The sequence below is a fragment of the Thamnophis sirtalis genome, unplaced genomic scaffold (genome assembly GCF_051295495.1).
Source record: "Thamnophis sirtalis isolate CommonGarterSnake01/CBP01778 unplaced genomic scaffold, rThaSir2_p1.2 scaffold_3, whole genome shotgun sequence".
Lineage (NCBI taxonomy): Eukaryota > Metazoa > Chordata > Lepidosauria > Squamata > Natricidae > Thamnophis > Thamnophis sirtalis.
Genome location: NW_028261383.1, coordinates 123,671,458 through 123,691,329, shown reverse-complemented (window position 1 = coordinate 123,691,329; position 19,872 = coordinate 123,671,458). Strand labels below are relative to the sequence as shown.

Sequence of the window (19,872 nt, the reverse complement as noted above, 5' to 3'; positions counted from 1 at the left end):
ATTCTAGTTCCCAACTCGGGACTCTGGAACATGTGAAGCATTATATACATCAGGGGAAAACGGATTGTTAGTGGTTTAAAAAAATAACAGGATAGCAGTCAGTATTTTAACTTTTATTGCATCCATGATCTTTAAACTCCAACTATTGTGACATGCATCCCTTTAGACTTTACAGGAAGGAGCTATTTCCCAAGCATTTTGAAGTTTTTTTCTATTTCAAAAAACCCTTATTCCCTATAATAGATACTATATTGACTATTAGCTGCAGTTCGGCAGTTCAAATCTCACCGGCTCAGAGTTGACTCAGCCTTCCATCCTTCCGAGGTGGGTAAAATGAGGACCCAGACTGTGGGGGCAATATGCTGACTCTGTAAACCGCTTAGAGAGGGCTGAAAGCCCTATGAAGCGGTATATAAGTCTAACTGCTATTGCTATATTCACTCCCATATTAGATCCCTTCTACTTTTGGAAATGCTTCTGTATGAAGTGCTGCTAACTTGGTATAATGAAATAAGTCCAGCTATCTAATATAATACACAGCTATCTATAATTGCCAGGCACTTTGTTCATCTGAACATGACAGGGCGTGAATTCTCTTGTGGATGAAAAGCATTTCAGACTTTTTACAAATTTAAAATTATACTGTCTTGCTTAGTGCCTGAATCGGGGCAGAGCAGCTGAATGGATTGTGGACTGATATCCTTCGGAGGTAGCTGGGAAGAGGAGGAGCCCACTTAAAGGATCTTTCTGGCAACGAGCCATGGCCTCCTTATAATGGATCTTCTCTTTGGTGATAGGATCAACAAGATCTTTTTCATAACTTGATTCATCTTGTAGTAATGTGGCCAGGTCACTACTGATCAGGCCTGTCTGGATAGCTTCTGATATTGGGATGCGTCCTGTTTTCTTAGGATCTATTAGTCCTCCAGTGAGGTGTTGGACTTGTAAATAAGGAAAGGCGTTGTCTTGAGTTATCCATCCTTTCTGAACTGCCTCTCCTACAGCCAGTCTTCTTTTGGTGACAGGATCTTCAATCCCTGTGAAAGCCTTTTGAGCGTTCAACAACCTCTGTGTGTAAGTATTATCGATCAGTCCTTTATCAAGGGCTTTGTGGACAGAGTAGCGATCTCTTGAGATCAGGTCAACAATGCCTCCAGTAGCAGCTTGTGCCTCTAAAAGCTTTTGGGCTGTCATTGGATCCACCAATTTCTTGCTAAGTGCCGACTTAATGTTGTACTTGTTGTCGTAGGTTGTGTCATATACTCCAGCAATAGGAAAAGTATCGTCACAGAAAGCCATTGGTGGACCAGAAGAGAAGAAGCTTTGCCTCTGTTGAAAAACAGGAGATGAAATTGGAGACTTGGAAATAATTGAACCTAAAGAAAGGCATGTATTCTGCTTAGTTTCCCCTGCCACAAGTAGAGCAAACTCAGAGATAGGGATTTTGCCTTCCTTGTAAAGTTGGTATTCTTCTTTTGTAATCCTTTTGAACCGCAGAGCATCATCAATGGAGTACTGTTTTCCACTCTTTTTGTCAAGAAGAACAGAAACATCCCCTTTGGATCCCAGGGTTGTAATTTCCTCCCAATCACATTCTAGTTCTTGCAAATGGATATACTGACACCTATCTATCATGCCTCTCTTATAAGCCTCGTAGGGTGACATATCTTTACCAGTCTCTGGATCCAGAATAGATATCTTGGTAGAGAGATTTGTCTCTCTCATCTGAGTCTCATTGTTCAGTTCTTCTCTGTTGATTCTGGATTGGAGTTCCCGGATAGTCCTCTCTTTTTCATAAATGTTGTCCTTCTCCATAAGTATATCAGATTCCAGACGAGAAACCTCCTGGCCAAATTGGATCTTCTTTTGCCTGTCACTTTCAGTCCTTTCGCTCAAAAGCTTAGTCTGTTCTCTAAGGAAAAGGGCCTTTTGTTGCTTCTGTTTTTCTAGTTCCCTTAATTCATCTTCAAGACTAGCTTTTTCTTGCATTGTCACATTTTGAGTTTTCTGGAGGTCAGCTTCTTCTCTAGCCCATGTGCATTTCATGCCTTCTGCTCTCTCAATCTTCTCTTTCAGGTGTCTGATACTTTCTTCTGCATTTTGCCGAGCAGTTCGCTCTTTGCTTAGCAGATCCCAAAGACGTGTTCGCTCATTTTCAAGCACTCTATCTTTTTCTACTCTGATTACTTCCTTATATATTGTCTTTTCCTGGGACTTTGTCTTTTGTAGAACATCAATCTGGGCTTGAAGGTTCTTGCATTCCCTCTGGAGGGTCAATACTTGACCTTTCTCATTACCTAGTTCAGTTCGCAAATTGGTACTTGATTGCTCAAGAACTGGATCTTTCTCTACCTTAATTACTTCCTCCATGATTATTTTTTCTTGAACTGGAACTGGGCTTTCTTCAATCTCTTTTATCCGCAGGGTGATCTGCCGCATCTCCTTTTCCAGAGCAAGCCTCTTGTTTCTGTCATCTTGGATGTTTAGCAGTTTTTCTTGGTCTTCCACTGTTGCCCGAAGCAATTGGACCTCATGATCCATCCTTCGACGGTTGCTTGTTTGTTCATCTAAACTCTTGCTCAGCCTCTTATGCTCCTCCCTAAGCTTCACATCTTTCTGAGTAACAACTACCTCCTGTACCACCACTTTTTCCTCAGGCTTCCTTCTCTCCAGAAGTATGTACTTATTTTGTAGGTCATAGAGGGCATCTTCAGTTGCTCTTCTCTTTTGTAATATGTTGCGTACTTCTTGGCGAAGACATTCAGCCTCTTTTTCTAATAGAGGGTCATTCTCATATCGGACAACCTCCTTCGTAACAACCTTGGTTTCAACTTTGGCTCTTTCTCTTTTCCACTCATCTCTTTCTCCTTCTAACCTGATTAGCTGTTCTTGGAATCGACCGTTTGCATTGACAAGATCATTTAGCTGTTCTTTCAACCGGTCTATTTCTCTCAATATCTCTGGGCTCTTTTCTGTTTTCACCACCTCTTGGATGACTTCTTTAAACTCCACAGAAGGTGCTTGGGATCTAAGAACTTTCAGTTCAGTTAAGGCTATTTCTACCTCCTGATCAACTCTTTTTCTTTTCCTTGAAATTTCTTGGAGTTCTCGCTTCAAACGTGCAATCTCTTCCTCTGTTTCTGGGTCTAGGTGAAAAATCTCATTGACTCTTTCTTTTATCTCCACTCTAGGCTTGGACTTCTCCATAGTGCTATATTTGCTCTGCAGTTGTGTCAGTTCACTTGACAATAACACGTTCTTGTTCCTCTCTTCATCAATAAGCTTTTGAAGAGTGGAAGATTCTTTTAGGAGCTCCGGATCTTGCTCCACTTGTTTTATTTCTCTCACGACAACTTTGGGTTCAGTTGCTTCAATCAGCTTCTCAAGATCCTCAATTTTGCTTTTCATTTTCCCTATTGTATCCATTGCAGACTTCTTCTTGAAACTATCTTCATCAATTTGCATTTGCAGTGATCTGATTGCCTTTAGCATTTCTGGATCCTTCTCTAACTTCACCACCTCTTTTACTACTATTTTCTCTCGGATGTTTGACTGCTTTTGCTCCAAGAGGTACAACTCTTTCCTGAGCTGTTCAATTTCAGAAGAAGAAGTTGAATGATCACGTAGATACCTGATTTCTTCTTGGAGTCTTGCTGCTTGGGCATTTAGGTTTGGATCTTTCTCTGTTCTAGTAACTTCTTTTGTAAGTAGCTGGCTTTTCACAACCCTTCTACCTTTTTCCATTTCAAGGAATATATTATTCACTTTCTCAATATCTGTCTGTAAATCTGTTCTTTTCTGCTTTTCATTCTCAATGTGATTAGAGATTTTAGCAAGTTCACTCTCCAGAACTGGATCTCTATAATAATCAATCACTTCTTTCTCCTCAATTCTTTCAATGGGCCGTTGGGTTTTCAGAGTCAGAAGTTTATTTCTCTGCTCCTCCAGTTCTTGTTGCACATTGGCTTTCCTGCTCTGTTCCTCTTTAAGCTGAGACTTCAGGATTTCAGATTCATCTATGTTTTTGGACTGCTGGGTTTGTTCATACTTTACCCGCACTGTATCACTTACTTCTTTCTGCAGAAAGAAAGGGCGGGAGGGGGAGGGGGAATGGACAAAAAGTAAGTATTGTTGATTCTTAATACTATAAAATTTACTTCCAGTCCTAAACTTCTATATGACTGGCTCCTTGGAGTATATGCCAACATTTAATGAACCTACAAGTGAGATTAAACTGGGATTAAGAATCAAATCTTAATTGAGCCATGAACTCACTAAACCCTTCTAGGGATTTTTTTTTAAAAAAACCTACTTGGAATCCTTCAGATTATTCACTGGATTCTGTATTTAGCATACAGTAATTATTCAGTAACAGTATGCCTAAGAATATATAGGGACAGATACTTAAGTATTAAGAAAACAAATGAAACGTATTAAGAATATTATATTTTCTGAGATAAAGTCTGCATCATGTATACACCTTTTTGTGTCCATGACAGGGGAAGTTTTTGCAATAGGAAGCAAGCAAAATAAAACACTCTTAAGTATTAGGCTTCCAGTCAAGGAAAAGACAGCCGGAAAAAAATCAGAGGAATAAAGATGTCTCTTGTATTCCCCACCTGTTTCTAATGGTCAATAAGATTTTAAAAATGCAATTTTAGAAGTTTTAACATTCTTCAGAAGCTCCAATATGCCTTAGGTAAATCATTGTCTCAACCTTTCTTCCCTTTCCTATAACATAGGCCTATCAATACTGGCTTAATGACTGAAAGTATTAATATAAAGCATTTTGAACTGAAAAAGTACTGCCTAAATATTATTCACAATTTTATTTCAACATTCTTGGGTAATGACAAAAATACGCCACCAATGGTAAATATGAATTGTTATACTAAAGAACCAGAAATGGGATGAAACCCTGAAAGTTATGGATTTTATTTCATTGAAAAAAACCCAGTCCTCACAGATTTTTGGCTTTTTAAACGCACTTACTATAATGTAGAATTGAAATTTGCCTCCATATTTTAAATCACTTTTTTAAAAGTGCAGTTTTGCTTTCTGAAGTTATTTGAAAATAGTCACAATTTTCAAATTGGATCAAATATTTAAAAAACAAAATTGTGGTGAATGAGATATGGGATATTATTATTAATATTGCAATTGTGATTAGGAATTCAAAGACATAAAATATAAACATTGCTGTCATCTTTCGGTAAAGCATGTTAAGAAATTATAGTTCCTGTATCATTTACATATAGAGAGGCAAAAGCAAGTCAAAATAACCATCTTACTTGCTATAATCCTGAAGAAAAAAGAAACGAAGGAGATGCTCTAATATTTAAGCATTATCCAAATAATCTTAAATGATTAGGCATACCTTATTCATAATTTTCTTGGCAAATTCCAACCAGCAGATTTGTTGTTTATTTTCAGCAGCAGTCTCTGCATAGAGTTTTGTCATATCATTTTCCTAAAGCCAATCAACATAAAATATTATTCAAATACGGTATTTTCTCTATCAAGATAACTACTAGCACCCAGTAAACTACAATATTTGTTTTTTAAATATTAATACTAGATCACAATGTTGAACAAATAACTTTCTGTGGTTAGCAAAATGCTATTAAATCTGGAGAAAATGATATTTAATCTGGAGATAAACATTTCTTACTTATTTTGAAACACCAGAAATACAACTCTTTACATGTCTATTCAGAAGTAAATTTCAATATGTTCAAAGGGATTTATGCCAGGTAACAAATATGACAAAATATATTTAGGCTGCAATCAATCTTTGATATCTTGGCCTTCCTGCTATTTGCTGGGAGTATGTTAGATGCGGTTTGTGTGAATGTCAGAAAAATGTGCAGAAGATTTTCAGCAACAGAAGAAATTCAAAATCATTAACAGCTAATTCTAAGAATCTGTAACTCCCTTAGCCACCAAGTTTCCCTAATAGACTTTAATTATACGAGTTTTGAATACTTCCCACATTAGTTCGTAAAACATTTTTCTTTTTTCAAATAGCATATTATAGAATTATTATAAATTAATTTTATGATAATTCTGTAATTTTAATAAAAATAAAAATTACTATATTTTAAATTGCCAGGTATTAGATTGAATGTTCCTAATTGTTTATGGTTTTTCAAAATTGTTGTGCCTTATCAGGGCTTGTGCTTCTTCGATACTATGAAAACTGCTTCCTGAGTAGCAATTTAGGAAGCGTGTATGTTTTTATAAGTAAATCCAGGCTTTGGGCTTAGTCACTTACCTGAGCCTGAATGCTCTCTTGGAGTGGAGTCACCCGGAGACGCTTGGCAGATGAGGCAGTCAGAGTAGGATCCAGAGACGATCGATATTTTCCCGCCTGAAGTTCATAATCCTGTTTTTTTTTAAAAAAAAAAACCAACCAGTCATATAATTGGAGGACGATAGGTAGGTTTGCTAATTGGAAATGGAAACTGTAGAATCATGAAAACGTACATTGAGAATAGACTGCACATTCCGGGACAAGTTGATCACTGAATTTTTATCCGACTCTTTACTCTGGATTTCATCTGCCAGCCTCTATAGGAGAAGTAGAGACAGGCAGTTAGGATACGTTCCTGTACAATGTTAGATGAATAATTAGATTTTTGCCTATCTTTCAAGCACTAATTCTATGATTATTGCTTTATAAGCAATATACCACATTTTTCAGACTATAAGATGCACCGGTGTATAAGGCGCACCAAGATTTCAAAGAGGTAAGTAAGAAAAAAAAGTTTTTGCCTTCCCTCAGCCCCCAGCAGCACTCTGCAGGCTTCAGCAGGGTTGCGGCAAGGCAAAAACAGGTGCATTTTTGCCTTACCCCAGTCCTGCTGAAGCCTGCAGAGGGCTGCTGGGGGTTGAAAGAAGGCAAAAAACTCTCCATTTTTGTGAAAAACAGGCCGTTTTTCACAAAAATGGGATGTAGGGGCGGCGCTTCGGGAGGCCAAAAATGGCTGTATTTGGTCTATAAGATGCACCAACATTTCCACGCTCTTTTAGGAGGGGAAAAGGTGCATCTTATACTCCGAAAAATACGCTATATTGTAACAGTCCTGCGCTTGTGAATTTTTCAGACATTAGGCATTGCTGTTTACTGTTGCAGTCACTGAGTAAAGAACAAGCAGGTGTGAATGTTACATGCAGGCATATCTCTCTGTCGTCAGTTCCTGCGTGAAAGATGCCTAGTGGAAATGTGCCTTCTATCCTTTTGTTTGAGCATAGGGCAGTGCTCTCATACCTTCTGGGCCTCGAGCTTGTAGTTAATTTGGCTCGGTCCATCTGTGGTCTTGACCTTGTGCTTCGGGAGATTGTTGAGCCAGAATATCAGATTCTCATTGGCATTTTGGAACTGCTGGTAAATGAGGCTGGTATCCCAAAGTGTCTTCTCCCTGCACAGCAAGATGGCTGAGATTAAGTAGCAAACTTCTTTGGATGACTCCAAGAAAAGAACTTACGAAGAATAAAGTCCAGAAATAGTCAGAGAAGTAAAGATGGGAGACTCATCAACTAAGCCTTGACAATACATGGAGAAAGGCTTTATAAACACATTGTTTTTTTTAAAATAATTAGTTGACATTTTTATGTCAATTCCCCTATTGGGGGGAATCTCTTGACAGAATAACAGAATTGGAAGGAACCTTCCAATGCCCGAAATCATGCCATGCAAAAAAGCAAAGCCCCATCCATGGGATGCAGGCAGTACACCAAACCACGCCCCCTCCGGTCCACAGAAAAGCCTTTCTCCATGGAACCGGTCCCTGGTGCCCAAAAGGTTGGGGGCCACTATTCTGGAAAATCTAATCGCATGTTTGATCTTTAGATATGTTGCATCACAAAAGCGAATTATGAAATGGTGACTATTCATATTAATCATTTCCACCACTAGAGTTCAGGACGGTTTCTCACCGTTGATCCAGCTGGTCAGCTACAATATGATACCGATCATTAATGAGCTGGACTTCCTTTTTCTGCCTGGGCAGATCTGGACAGTATTCTTGAAAATTGTTCTGCACAGCACTGCAGCTGTGCTCAGCATCTTTAAGGCTTCGGTTTAACTTGAGCAAGCAGTTCTCCTGTTTCACCAAATCACGTTTCAGTTTCTTAAAAAAGGGAAAAGATACACTTGTCATGGAAACCTACAAATGGCATAAATGCATATTTGTGCAACTGTTTCCTCAAATCATCTGATCTTCGAAAGTGTCATCTGCTTTCACCTTCAATCGGTTTATTAGTAGAAAGAGAGCATAGACAAATAACTGGATTTTAAGAAAAGAACAGCGGAAAATTCAGATGCAGGGGAAGAAACGGCATAGAAAAATGGCTAAGGCAGAGGGAAGAATTAAGAAATGAAATAGGGAAGAGACTCTGTGGGAGAAAATAATAATTTTCCTTGTTTTATAATTAGGATGCTGGAACCAAATACCTCGCCTCAGGAATAACGTGGGTTTTTTTTTTTTTGAGCCAAGGACATATTTGGAATATTGATAGCACATCATTGCATGTTCTCATTAAATGACTGTCAAGTGGGGGAGAGGGAAGAGAGCTTGTCTTTCATAAATGATGGTAGTTATGCTGCTCATAAAACAGTCATTTATCGGAAGATGATTGGTGACACTGTTTCTTCCTTCTCCCCTCTAAATGGGTTTCTGTTTGTGAAGGCAACTTATTTTTTTCGGAACTGTACTGCACACTGCAGCCAGAAATACCTTTGGGATTTTCCTGGGCGCCAAATGTACATCTGTAAATAAAAAATGTTATGGCACAGTTCTTTATAGTATCCCCATTTCCCAATTCTACTCTTTTTATATATTATGAATGTAATTAAATCTCTTTTTTTAAAAAAAAGAGATGTATGAAGAAGATTGCAGGGCATCCCTGGAAATGTCTCTAAGCACAGTGCCTCTGCCTGTGTCTGGTTTCTCCTATTGGCAAATCAAGAAATTATTGTAAAGTAGGTACTGGTGAGTTAATACAAGATGCTTGCATCTACTTCTGTTCATCATTTGGCTGTATTGTTTAAATTATTAAATGGGACTAATTGTTTTAAATCAAGAAATCTTTCCCACAAGAGCCTTAGTGCAAAGAAACTCAACTTTTAATAATTCATGAATGTATCTGACATACATATTATGGCAAAAGGGCACAATTTGAGGGTTAAGTGAGCTCTAAACATAAATACAGAATTTTAATTTTGAACATAACTAAAGAAGAAAATGATTAATAATAAGTCTGGGCAATAATAACATTAACTACGTTTTATTCATTGATGAATGGGGAGCCATATAAATTGAACAAAACTATTTCTTTTTTTTCTCAATTACATAAGTTGTTTTACTATCAGAAACATGGTAAATCCACTTTCTATTTTTTTAATTAACAAACATGTAAAATACACAAACACAAAACTTAGACGTATACCACATTTACATAATACAATACAAACAGGAGCTTCCTGTTCTTTCTAATAGCAATTATCAATCGATACCACTCACCTTATATTATTTCCCCTTCTATTGTATTTCATTTGGATTTCACCATTCTTAACCATCTTATTTTTCTCATAACTATTATTTTTGAGTTTTGTTATATTCCTTCATTGATTCTTGTTTCTTTCCTCCATCCACCTATACAATTTATCCCATATCTGGTAGAATTCTGATTCTTCTTTTCCTTGGATTTCTTTAGTTAGTTTGTCCATTTCAGCACAATCCATAACCTTTCTTATTATTTCATCTTCGCTTGGAGTTAATTTGTTTTTCCATTTCTGGACAAAGGCAATCCTTGCCACCGGAATTATATGTAGTATTAAATACTGAATTTCTTTTTTGTATTTCACAGACATTATTCCTAATAAAAAAAACTTCAGGTTTCCATTTTATTTTAACCCCTGTTATTGCTTCCAGCCAATTTTTGATCCTTTTCCAAAAGGTTTTGTACTGGTTTTCCTTGTATGCAACTGATAGTGTCATTTTTAAGTTTGTTCCCCAAAATTTTTGCCATTTGTCTAATTCAATATTATAGCCAAAGTTCTGCGCCCATTTTATCATTTGAACAAGACTATTTCTATTCCATCTTTCCTCCATGATCTTAAGATGGCATATCTAATATGTCCTTCTCCATAATTTTATTGTATACCACCCAGAGCCTCTCTCTATTGGAGATGGTGGTTGAAAAATATGAAAAACAAACAAGTAAACAAACAAATAAGTTTATCTTAATGATTTGATCTTTATTTGTGCTTTTAGTTGATCAACTCTATTCTGTTAGTGTAAGGGTTGAGATTGGATAGTTGGATGGATGAGCATTATCACATCTTACCTGAAGTTCATTAGCACGATCTTGTAATGCATTAGGTGAAGCTGGAATTGTACCATCATGAGATAGCTTGGTCTCAATGGTGCTGATGATCCTGTCCATGCTTTCTATCTCAGTTTCCAAGTTTATACTTGCTTTGGCTCTGAGGAGTGGGAGACAATTTCACTCTTAAGACTGTTTTTGTCAGTAGCACAATAAAACAAAAAGTTCTTCCCCTACATCTTTCAACTTGTAATACTTAAATAATTTACAGAAACATTTTGAAGAACACTGTTTCTTTACCGCTAAAGATTCTTGGCCAAAAGATAATATGGAAGTTACTTACTTTTCATCATATAACCTGGATAGTACTTTAACATCATTGTATTTATTCTTGATGTTGTTGAGCATCACAGGAATTTGAGAGGCAGTGGTACCAGCAGGCTTTTTTGAAAGATAGGTCTCACATGCTTTCTGAGTAGCTTCTTTTTCTGTTCCTATAATCTGAATTATCTTATTTGTTCCCTAATAAAAATGAAGATTTAAAAAACAAACAAACAATCAGTTCAATTGAATGGATTGCAATGATTATGTGTATGGCAAGGTGATAGAATTGAGGGGATGATGTGCACCAATCTTGTCTTATCCTATAATATTTATCCTAGATGCCTCCATATTTTGTTTTGTCTGAAACCTGGAACAATAAGTATATTCTGGATTCTGGATGGTAGCTGATCCAAAATAATCCAACAGACCATTCCATAATGCAGTAGTTTATTCTCAAATCAACACAAAACAAAATGTATTCTCTGTTTTGTGTGTCTCTCTAGAACTGGGTAATTTATGCTGATTTATGTATTTCTTTTATACTTCTTTTGACTTTTCCAATTTAGTGGAATTAGGCTCTTGTTCACATTCAAGACACTTTAAGGCAAATATTTCCTATAAAATAATATTTACAGATTCTGATGAACAGTATAGCTAGTCACGCATTTGATTACAGCATTGAAAAATAGAAAAAGACAAGAAAAGATCCCTTCTACAAAATAGTAGGTGAGTTGATAGAATGTGAATCTAATCTTAATCAAACAACTAAAAATATTGGATTATAAGGCCTCTCTCTGTCCTTTATTACTCAATCATCTCAGTGAGCATTAATTCTTGCTTGTTTTTACACCAGCAGTAAATGCACTCCATTCTTTTTTGACATGTGCGGTATATAAATATTTTAGTTTTGAATAGTATCTAGCCAAATATGAGAGTATGAGCTATATGAGAGTAAGCAGTCAAACTCCTTCAATACTTGCCTCCTGATGTTTGATCCGTTGAGTAACATCTTCTATAGGGTCACTGTGATTTAGCGGAGACCTTGTGCGGTTAAAAATGTCCATCTTAATTTGCCCCAAATCACTATCAATTTTATTCAGTTTATGGAGCAAATGGTCAGCTTCAGAGTCATCCTGAACTGGAGTGAAGTTTCTGGTTGTGGCTAGAAACACAAATAACATTGGCATTCCTATGGCATGGTCCAAATTAAATAAAATGTTCACATTGAACAGAATTTCTCATTCACGTACATATTAATCCATCAGGTTGCCCTCTCCCCTCCTTGGAAGAGCTTTATAGCTCCCACTCCATCTCATCCTGGGCATCCCCCCCTTTTTTTGAACTATTACCATCTGGCAGACGGTACAGGTCAATAAAAAGAAGAACAAATAGGCTGAAAACCAGCTTTTATCCCAGAGCAGTAACTATATTGAATTCTACTGTATAGTGTAATATTGATGGAGTATCAGGGGGTCCAATTCAATTGTATAGAATGTGAAGAATGTGTGTTTTTGTTTTATTTTTATAGTTTTCTTATGTATGATGTACACTGAAGATGGCATTTAATTTTGTTGTATGAGGTGCAATGACAATAAAGTAAACTAAATAACTGCTGTGTCTAAACTCTCTTATGTTCACCTCCAGTTTAAAAAATATTCCTTCCATGAGAGGTCTGAGATTCTGAATTTTGGCTCCAGTAGTGACCTTATAAGAAGCATATCATCACACGGTCTTAAAGTCTTTAGGGCTGAAGGTTGCAGTCACAGGTTGAAGTCTTTGGGGCAACACCCGAGTACTTTAGCATTCTTATTACACAATGATATATTCCTATCAAAAACCAGTTCTGATACTGACCTTGATGGCTGGGTTTCACTGATTCCTTGTTGCTGCTTCTTAGGGTGGTCTGGATGGAAGCTCTCTTCTGTTTTATTGTGTTCAGCTCACCTTCTAGCCTAAGCACAACAAAGGGATCAAGAGTGTACATAGCACAGAGAATTCCTACAGTACTTATGTATAGTAGATACTTGCTAGAAAAACTACACAATCTAATTATAGATTAATTTAGAATTAACTGAATCTATTTTCATCCCATGAATGAAGTATATGAATTAGATCCATAATTGGAAGTACAACATCTGAGCATACTATTTATGACACAGGCTATTTATATGTTGATGAACATTGTAACAAATGCTTTTTTATATATTCTTCCCATACGATTCCAGAAGCATTTATAAACCAACAATATTTTTTCTTACTTTGCCAAATTACACTAGCGCTTATTTTAATGTGAGCATAAAGTGCACAATACTCTTTATCGTGTCCTTGTGACATTACTTTTACTCAGTACAGGTAGTCCTCAACTTGCAACCACATTTGGGATTGGAACCTCCATTGCTAAGCCATGGGGCTTTATGACCTTTGTTGCTGTGGCCATTAAGCAAATCACTGCAGTAAGTAAGAGAATCTGGTTTCCCTTGCTGACTTTGTTTCTTGAAAACCCCTTAGGAAAGTTGTAAACGGCAATCATAGGACCCTAGGATACTGCAACAGTCATAAATACATGCCAGTTGCCAAGTGCCTGAATTTTGATCATGAAACCCTGAGAATGCTGCAACAGTTGTAAATGCAAGGGTTGATTGTAAATTACTCCCCACCCACCCCTACCAGTGTGTTGCAATAAATCAACCAACCAACCAAGATTCTCAGTTACCCAGGTCACGGTTGTCCCAAAGGTGCTTCTTGGATGAGAAGCGAAATGTCTTCAAATAAAAACCAAAAAGTCCAGTTGCCTCTTGAAAAAAAATACCTTCGGGAGTATATAGTAATCTTGAACAGTCATTAAATGAATGATTATAACTTAAGAACTACCTATATTGTGGTGTTTTTTTTTGCCACCTAGCTGCTTTTATTCCTCAGGGTCTTTTGGGGAGATTATGATTTCCATCTGTTTTTGAGTAAAGTATATCAAATTCCCGATTACAGGGAATATTGCAGGGTTGACTGGTGGGAATGGTTGCAGGTATAGAGGTCAGAGCCTGCCAGATTATCTGCCTTGGTAGCCATACTTTATTGACTATTAATCCTTTGACAGGATGGGAGGAAGCAGAGATTGAGATGCCTCCTCTTCCTTCTGTGTTTGCTAAATTGTGCACTATCAAGATGATTGGACAGATCACCCATCTCATCTTAATCCTTACTACAGTAGTCAGTTTTACAATGCTTAGCTTTATTATCTAGTATTATGATACTATCTTTTTTTTGCCTTCTGACATGCCACCTAACGTTAGACATGAAACGATTAATGGAAAAAGGAATAATTGAAGTGAATTTTCAAAAGGAAATAGTAAAAGCAACCTAGACATTTTATATATATATATATATACCCTTCACTTTCTTCTCTACCTTTTTTACCATCAGCAACTAATTGCTACTTGAATATTTTTATAGTTGTGTGCTTAGAAAACAGAAGAGAGAAAAATACAGGGTTTTTTTAATTAAAAAAAATATACACATGCAAAATGCCCGAGGTTATATTTCAAGATGCATATTATTACTGAGTTAAACAAAATGCTGTGGTGGGAATATTCCCATCACAGAATATTCACTTCCATCTCCAATTTTTGTTTTTGTTTTAATCCCAATCTTCCATCCTATATCCAAGGTAAAATCCCAAATGAATATTTAATATCTGCATTCACCAGCAGTGTTTGGTTCTGTTGGATATCTTTTATTTTATTTATTTTTTTAATTAGAGTGAGCAGAAAAAAGATGCAGGAAAGAAGCTTCTTTATATGGCTCATAAAAAGCATTGGAAGATTATCCTGAAAGATGGAATTATAATAATAACAGCAATACTAGCTATATATTTGCAGGAAAAAGAGCAAAGGAGGTTTATACTAACCTATTAACTCTGTCTATGGCCTCTAAGTCTGGAGGCGGAATGGAGAAACAAACAGCAGGTGCTATCTTACTCTCTTCTTTGGCATTCTGCACCTCCCAGTTTTCCTGGTTGTTATTATTCTTCAAAGTATACTTTTCACCTCTTTCAAGCTGGACCTAGAAGAACGAAGGTAGCGGGTGGGGGGAGGATTTTGGTGTGTGATGGATTTCAACTTTTGCAGCAGTACAAATGCAACTTTTTTCAGAGCATTGTTCTCTTGACCACAGGAATGGTGTGTCTGTGTGCGTGTGCTGTTTATGTGTTCTTAGAAGACAAGTATTTTGTGCTTTTATACCTGTTTGCTGTTGTAGAATACTACTGTATAACTGTATTGTTATATTATGAGATATTTCAGGATCTAGAGCAGTGGTCCCGAACCTTTTGGACACAGGGACTGATTCTATGGAGAGAGGTTTTTCGACAGACTGGATGGGGTGTGATTTTGCATGCTGCCTGCATCCTGTGGATTGGTCTTTGCTTGTTTGTGTGGCCCAGTTTCTAGCATGCACCCGTCCACGGACAGCCAGGGCCTAGGGACCCCTGACCTAGAGGAGTCTATCTCAGTGCAAGAAATCAAAGTTCTATGGCAGGGGTGGCAAACTTGGGTCGTCACGGCAGCACCAAGTGATGTATCGTGGCTTTTTCCTCTTTCGCTAAACCAGGTGTGGGTGTGGCCAGCGTGTGACACATCTGGCCTGCGGGCCGCGAGTTTGACAGCCCTGTTCTAAGGTCTTCCAAGTTTCCATGTTCTTCTATATAACAAACCTGAGATTAATTAGCTAATGAGGATTTAAGCGTTTGTTCTACAAAACACACACACACTACAAGAAAATCACAGGGTTGGTTTTGTAACCCATTGGATAACTTTACCAGTGTATGGAAAATATAAAATGAATGACATTACTGTATTAGAGATAAATATTTTGCAGAGGGACAGGTCATTATGCTGTGATTTCACACCATACTGTATCCTTTTTAGAGTACTTCACAACTCCTTCCCCTTCTGTTCTTGAGAAGCACCACCACCGAAGTGACATAATAAGAATTTAAAAACACAGTAAGATACATATTAGCAAAGCAGAATTGCAGATGGAACAATTTCTATCACCCATTATGAAATGCTCCATACCTCACCCAAATCCCAATCACAAATGGCATCTATTATAATTGGTTGGGAACACTGGATTCTTCGCAGTTTCAAAGGACTAATCTCTTTACTCCTTCGTTTTAGTTCTGCTATGGACTTTTCCGCTTGTTTCACAGTCTTCTCATCATTCTAAAAAAGAAAGAAGAGTGGAGAATTAGAGCTGGTATGTATCTGAGAAAAATTATACAGCTAGCCGAGGTGGCGCAGTGGTTAGGGTGCAGTACTGCAGGTCACTTCAGTTGACTGTTATCTGCAGTTCAGCGGTTCTAATCTCACCAGCTCAAGGTTGACTCAGCCTTCCATCCTTCTGAGGTGGGTGAAATAAGGACCCAGACTGTGGGAGCAATATGCTGACTATGTAAACTGCTTAGAGAGGGCTGAAAGCCTTATGAAGCGGTATATAAGTCTATTGCTATTGCTATTTCTCCAGTAATGGGAAAATACTTTTTTAAAAAAATCAAAAGATGACTGCCACCATGAAAAATCCCTGCTGTGAGGTTTAGCCATGGAAGATAATTCAACAGCCGTAGTTTATATATAGGGTGGGTGGGGGGAAACACTTTTACAGACCATGCCATTTATTCTGCAAGTCTTGAGCAGGAGATTGGACTAGAAGACCCCCAAGATCCCTTCAGCACTTTCAGTTCATGTTCTATGAAGGGCTGACTTAATGGCCAGTGAATACGAGTTTGGTTTGGTGAAACACCAGTTATATTATCTTTGGTATATGTTGAAGCAATAAAAGGACCAATCCTGATGTTGAGAATATGTATGGGTTAATTACTTAAAGCATATTTCCATATTCAAAAGAATGCATGGGAGATACATACTATTCCTATTTCTATCTTATACGTGGTTGTGAAGACACGGAGGGCCTATCATACTTTATGTATAATTTTGTATCACAGTAGAGTGGTTAGCATTGGGCAAACCAGTTCAAGTGAAAGTGCTCTTCCATTCCATTCCATACGAGACTGGACAGTCACTTATCTGAAATGGTATAGGTTCTCCTGCCTGGGCAGGGGGCTGGACTAGAAGACCTCCAATGTCTCTTCCAGCTCTATTTCTATTTCTGTTTCTGTTTCTATTGTTATTTCTATTTCTATTTCTATTATTTCTATTTCTATTCTATTTCAATTGCCTTTTTAGCAGCAATAGCACATTGCTGGCTCATGCTTAACTTATTACTTTGGGTTGCAAATCCAGCTGTAACAACTCAACAGGGTACAGTTTTTCTTGCTGCCACCTTTGGGTCTGTTTTGTTAATAATTCTTGGTCCTGCAGAGTTGCACTTAGCTGAACTTAGATGAAGCCATAAATAATAAACAAGTTTGGTCGCCATAGTAGTTTAGCAAAATCATTATTTATTTTAGGTTATTAAGACGAGAGCTTGATATCTTTCAGTTTTCCCTTGGGTTCTCACCTCCAGATGGCACATTAAGTTAGACACCACTCCCGGATTGTCTTTATTGAACTTGCTGTATTTGTTATTAAGATCATTGTTCAGCTTACTTAAAAAGAGCTTCATATCATCAACATCATCATAGAACTATAAAGAGAGAAGAAAAAATACAGAAAAACAGATTGATCAAGAAATACTTCTTTAGTCATGAAAACTGGTTCATCTTGCAGGGATAGGGACATTTTGTCTCATTATAGCAAACCAATCATCTCCAGGATATCAGATCCCTGCTGAAATTATCTAATTTTACTTACATTGTGTAACTACATGTCTGATATTTATACCATTAAATCAATCCTAGCAATTCCAAGAATCCAATGTTGCATGTTTGTTATTTTCTATATAAAGTTCATTTTGGTTTTAAATGAGTTACACAAACACAAGTCAATTGGAGTTTAGAATTTAAACTGGGATGAATTGAGAAAGAAAAAAGGAAGAGTGAAACATTTTGATTTTTTTTATCGGGACATCTCAGTACCATTCTTTGGCATGCTCTTCTGGAGAGGTTATCTGGGGCGATTACTTTAGATGACCAGGGGGAAATGATGGAAAGTGTATGGTGACTTCTTCAGCAAACCCTTCACAAAGTTTCCTGCCAGATCTGATGCAAAATGTTGGCATTATACCAAAAGTGGCTTGGAACAGTAGTATCGACTGAGCAAACATCAGCGGCTCTACTAAGTAGCATATTTCAGAGTTCTGTCCCAGGCTTTTCAGTACATTTATAAATGACATAAATAAGTGGTTGGAAAACATGACAGTATTTGCAGATGACACAAAGAAGAAATAGCAAATATATTATAGGAAAATATTGATATTTATGAGGATCTTGACAAGCTTGAGTAGTAAGTAGAAAACAGAAAAGTGTGAATTTCAACATGACCTCCTTTTGGGTGGAAACAATAGCATTATATGATGGAGGATACCACATTGGGCAGTAATTGATACAAAAATAATCTGGGTATCTGGGTGGATCACAAGCTGAACATGACTCAGCAGTGTGATTCAGCTGTAAAAAAGAAAATTCAAAATAATGAACACGTCAAGCTCAAGAGCGGTTATAATACTCCTCTCTATTGTATTAGTCAGAGTCAGACCATATATAGAATACTGTGTTCATTTGTGGACACTGGATTTGAGAAAAGATTGACAAATCAAAAAATAAGCTACGTTCTATTTTCTTCTTTTGCATCAAGTCCATTTACCTTTCTATAATTCTCTATGCTCTTTAGATGGTGCTCCTGACAAATACACAAGTTGAGAAAATTTTGCCATTCATTCTTCAGGGCTTCCTGATGGGCCTGCAGTAATAAATGATAAACAGATAGATGGATAGATAGAACAGACAGACAGATAAATAAATAAGCATAATGCTCACATCTGTTGCTTTTTAATTTAATTTCTTCTCCAAAGACTAACAGCAACAGATTACCATGGCTGATCAAATATAAAATAAATCTATCAAATTTCATCTCAAATTTGGCTATATTGTATAATCTTTATTGTACTTAAATACAATGAAATATCAAGGCAATATTCAAAGTATCTATCTTGGAGCACACTTCATTTTGTTGTCTGCACAGAATATACCCTTGGCAGTGGTGGGTTTCCAATTTTTTTTTACTACCAGTTTCCTTGTGCGCTTGCTTGCTTGCACAACACTTCTGCACATGCGCAGAAGCGCCCAGGCAGGTGGACGGAGCCTCCCAGTGCCTCCAATACCAGTTCACCTGATCCGGGGCGAACTGGGAGCAACCCACCTCTGACTCTTGGGTATCGATATAAACATTTTCTTCTGGATAGACGGTGACATGCATAGAGAATCAGCAAAGCTCTTGGGCCATAAATTGCACAGCAGTCAAAAGTATGGTATTTTCCAAGACTCTGTTTACACAATATACTTTCAAAAATTCTTATGAGATTTCCTGTTTTACTGAGATAGTTAAAATTGCTGTGAAATCTTATTTTCTTAAGCATAGTTTGCCCCTTGAAGCACAGATTGCTTATTTGGAACAATATTCAGTCTAGTGGTTAAGGCACCAGGCTAGAAACAGGAGACTGTGAGTTCTAGTCCTGCTTTAGCCATGAAAGCCAACTAGGTGACCTTGGGACAGTAACCCTCAGACCAACTCACAGGGTTGTTAATGGGGAAGGAAGGTGTGATGAATATGTTTGTTGCCTTGAGTTATTTGTAAAAATTATAAAGGCAGTTCATAAATAAATGAATAAAAATAAAAGTAAGGGGAGCCCATCGTAACAAATCTCAATGCTCACTTGTAATTACAGTGATAAGACTTAATCAATTTTTTTTGCATTTGTTCTCTTCATATTATGGTAAGTTTTGATCAGTTTAATACCAATACTGCACCTATTCTGCTAATTATAGCTTAGTTTTCCAGTAACAGGAAATATTGTGCAAATAATCTATTTGAATCTGAATTTGCATTAATTTGTATACTTGGAACTATGAATACTGTAAAGACAATTATTTTAAAATTATTATTCCTGACTTGTTCAACAGTGTACTGTGTCATTAATAAAGTGTGCCTTTAACCTTATTTCTACATGAGATAGTATGTACTTTCAATTTCATCAGTCGTAGTTGTATTAATTGTAAATCAGACCTACAGTCCACAGGTATTCAGGGAAAATATGTTATATCACATT

At 37.1% G+C, this 19,872-nt stretch overlaps 1 protein-coding gene across 1 annotated transcript in view; it reads right to left on the bottom strand.

Moving 5' to 3' along the window:
- Positions 1 to 98: 98 nt before the first annotated feature.
- The window catches only part of EVPL (envoplakin), a 47,443-nt gene continuing 27,669 nt past the window's right edge, over positions 99 to 19,872 (bottom strand). The window contains exons 9-22 of the mRNA XM_087709906.1: positions 18,411 to 18,506; positions 17,167 to 17,292; positions 15,726 to 15,872; positions 14,558 to 14,712; positions 12,508 to 12,605; positions 11,634 to 11,815; positions 10,673 to 10,851; positions 10,351 to 10,489; positions 7,939 to 8,132; positions 7,271 to 7,421; positions 6,487 to 6,570; positions 6,275 to 6,385; positions 5,378 to 5,470; positions 99 to 4,077 (exon numbers count right to left, since the gene is read on the bottom strand). Coding sequence (XP_087566032.1) covers positions 652 to 4,077; positions 5,378 to 5,470; positions 6,275 to 6,385; positions 6,487 to 6,570; positions 7,271 to 7,421; positions 7,939 to 8,132; positions 10,351 to 10,489; positions 10,673 to 10,851; positions 11,634 to 11,815; positions 12,508 to 12,605; positions 14,558 to 14,712; positions 15,726 to 15,872; positions 17,167 to 17,292; positions 18,411 to 18,506 — 5,181 coding nt within the window. The 3' untranslated portion in view covers positions 99 to 651. The remainder of the gene's footprint in view (positions 4,078 to 5,377; positions 5,471 to 6,274; positions 6,386 to 6,486; positions 6,571 to 7,270; positions 7,422 to 7,938; positions 8,133 to 10,350; positions 10,490 to 10,672; positions 10,852 to 11,633; positions 11,816 to 12,507; positions 12,606 to 14,557; positions 14,713 to 15,725; positions 15,873 to 17,166; positions 17,293 to 18,410; positions 18,507 to 19,872) is intronic.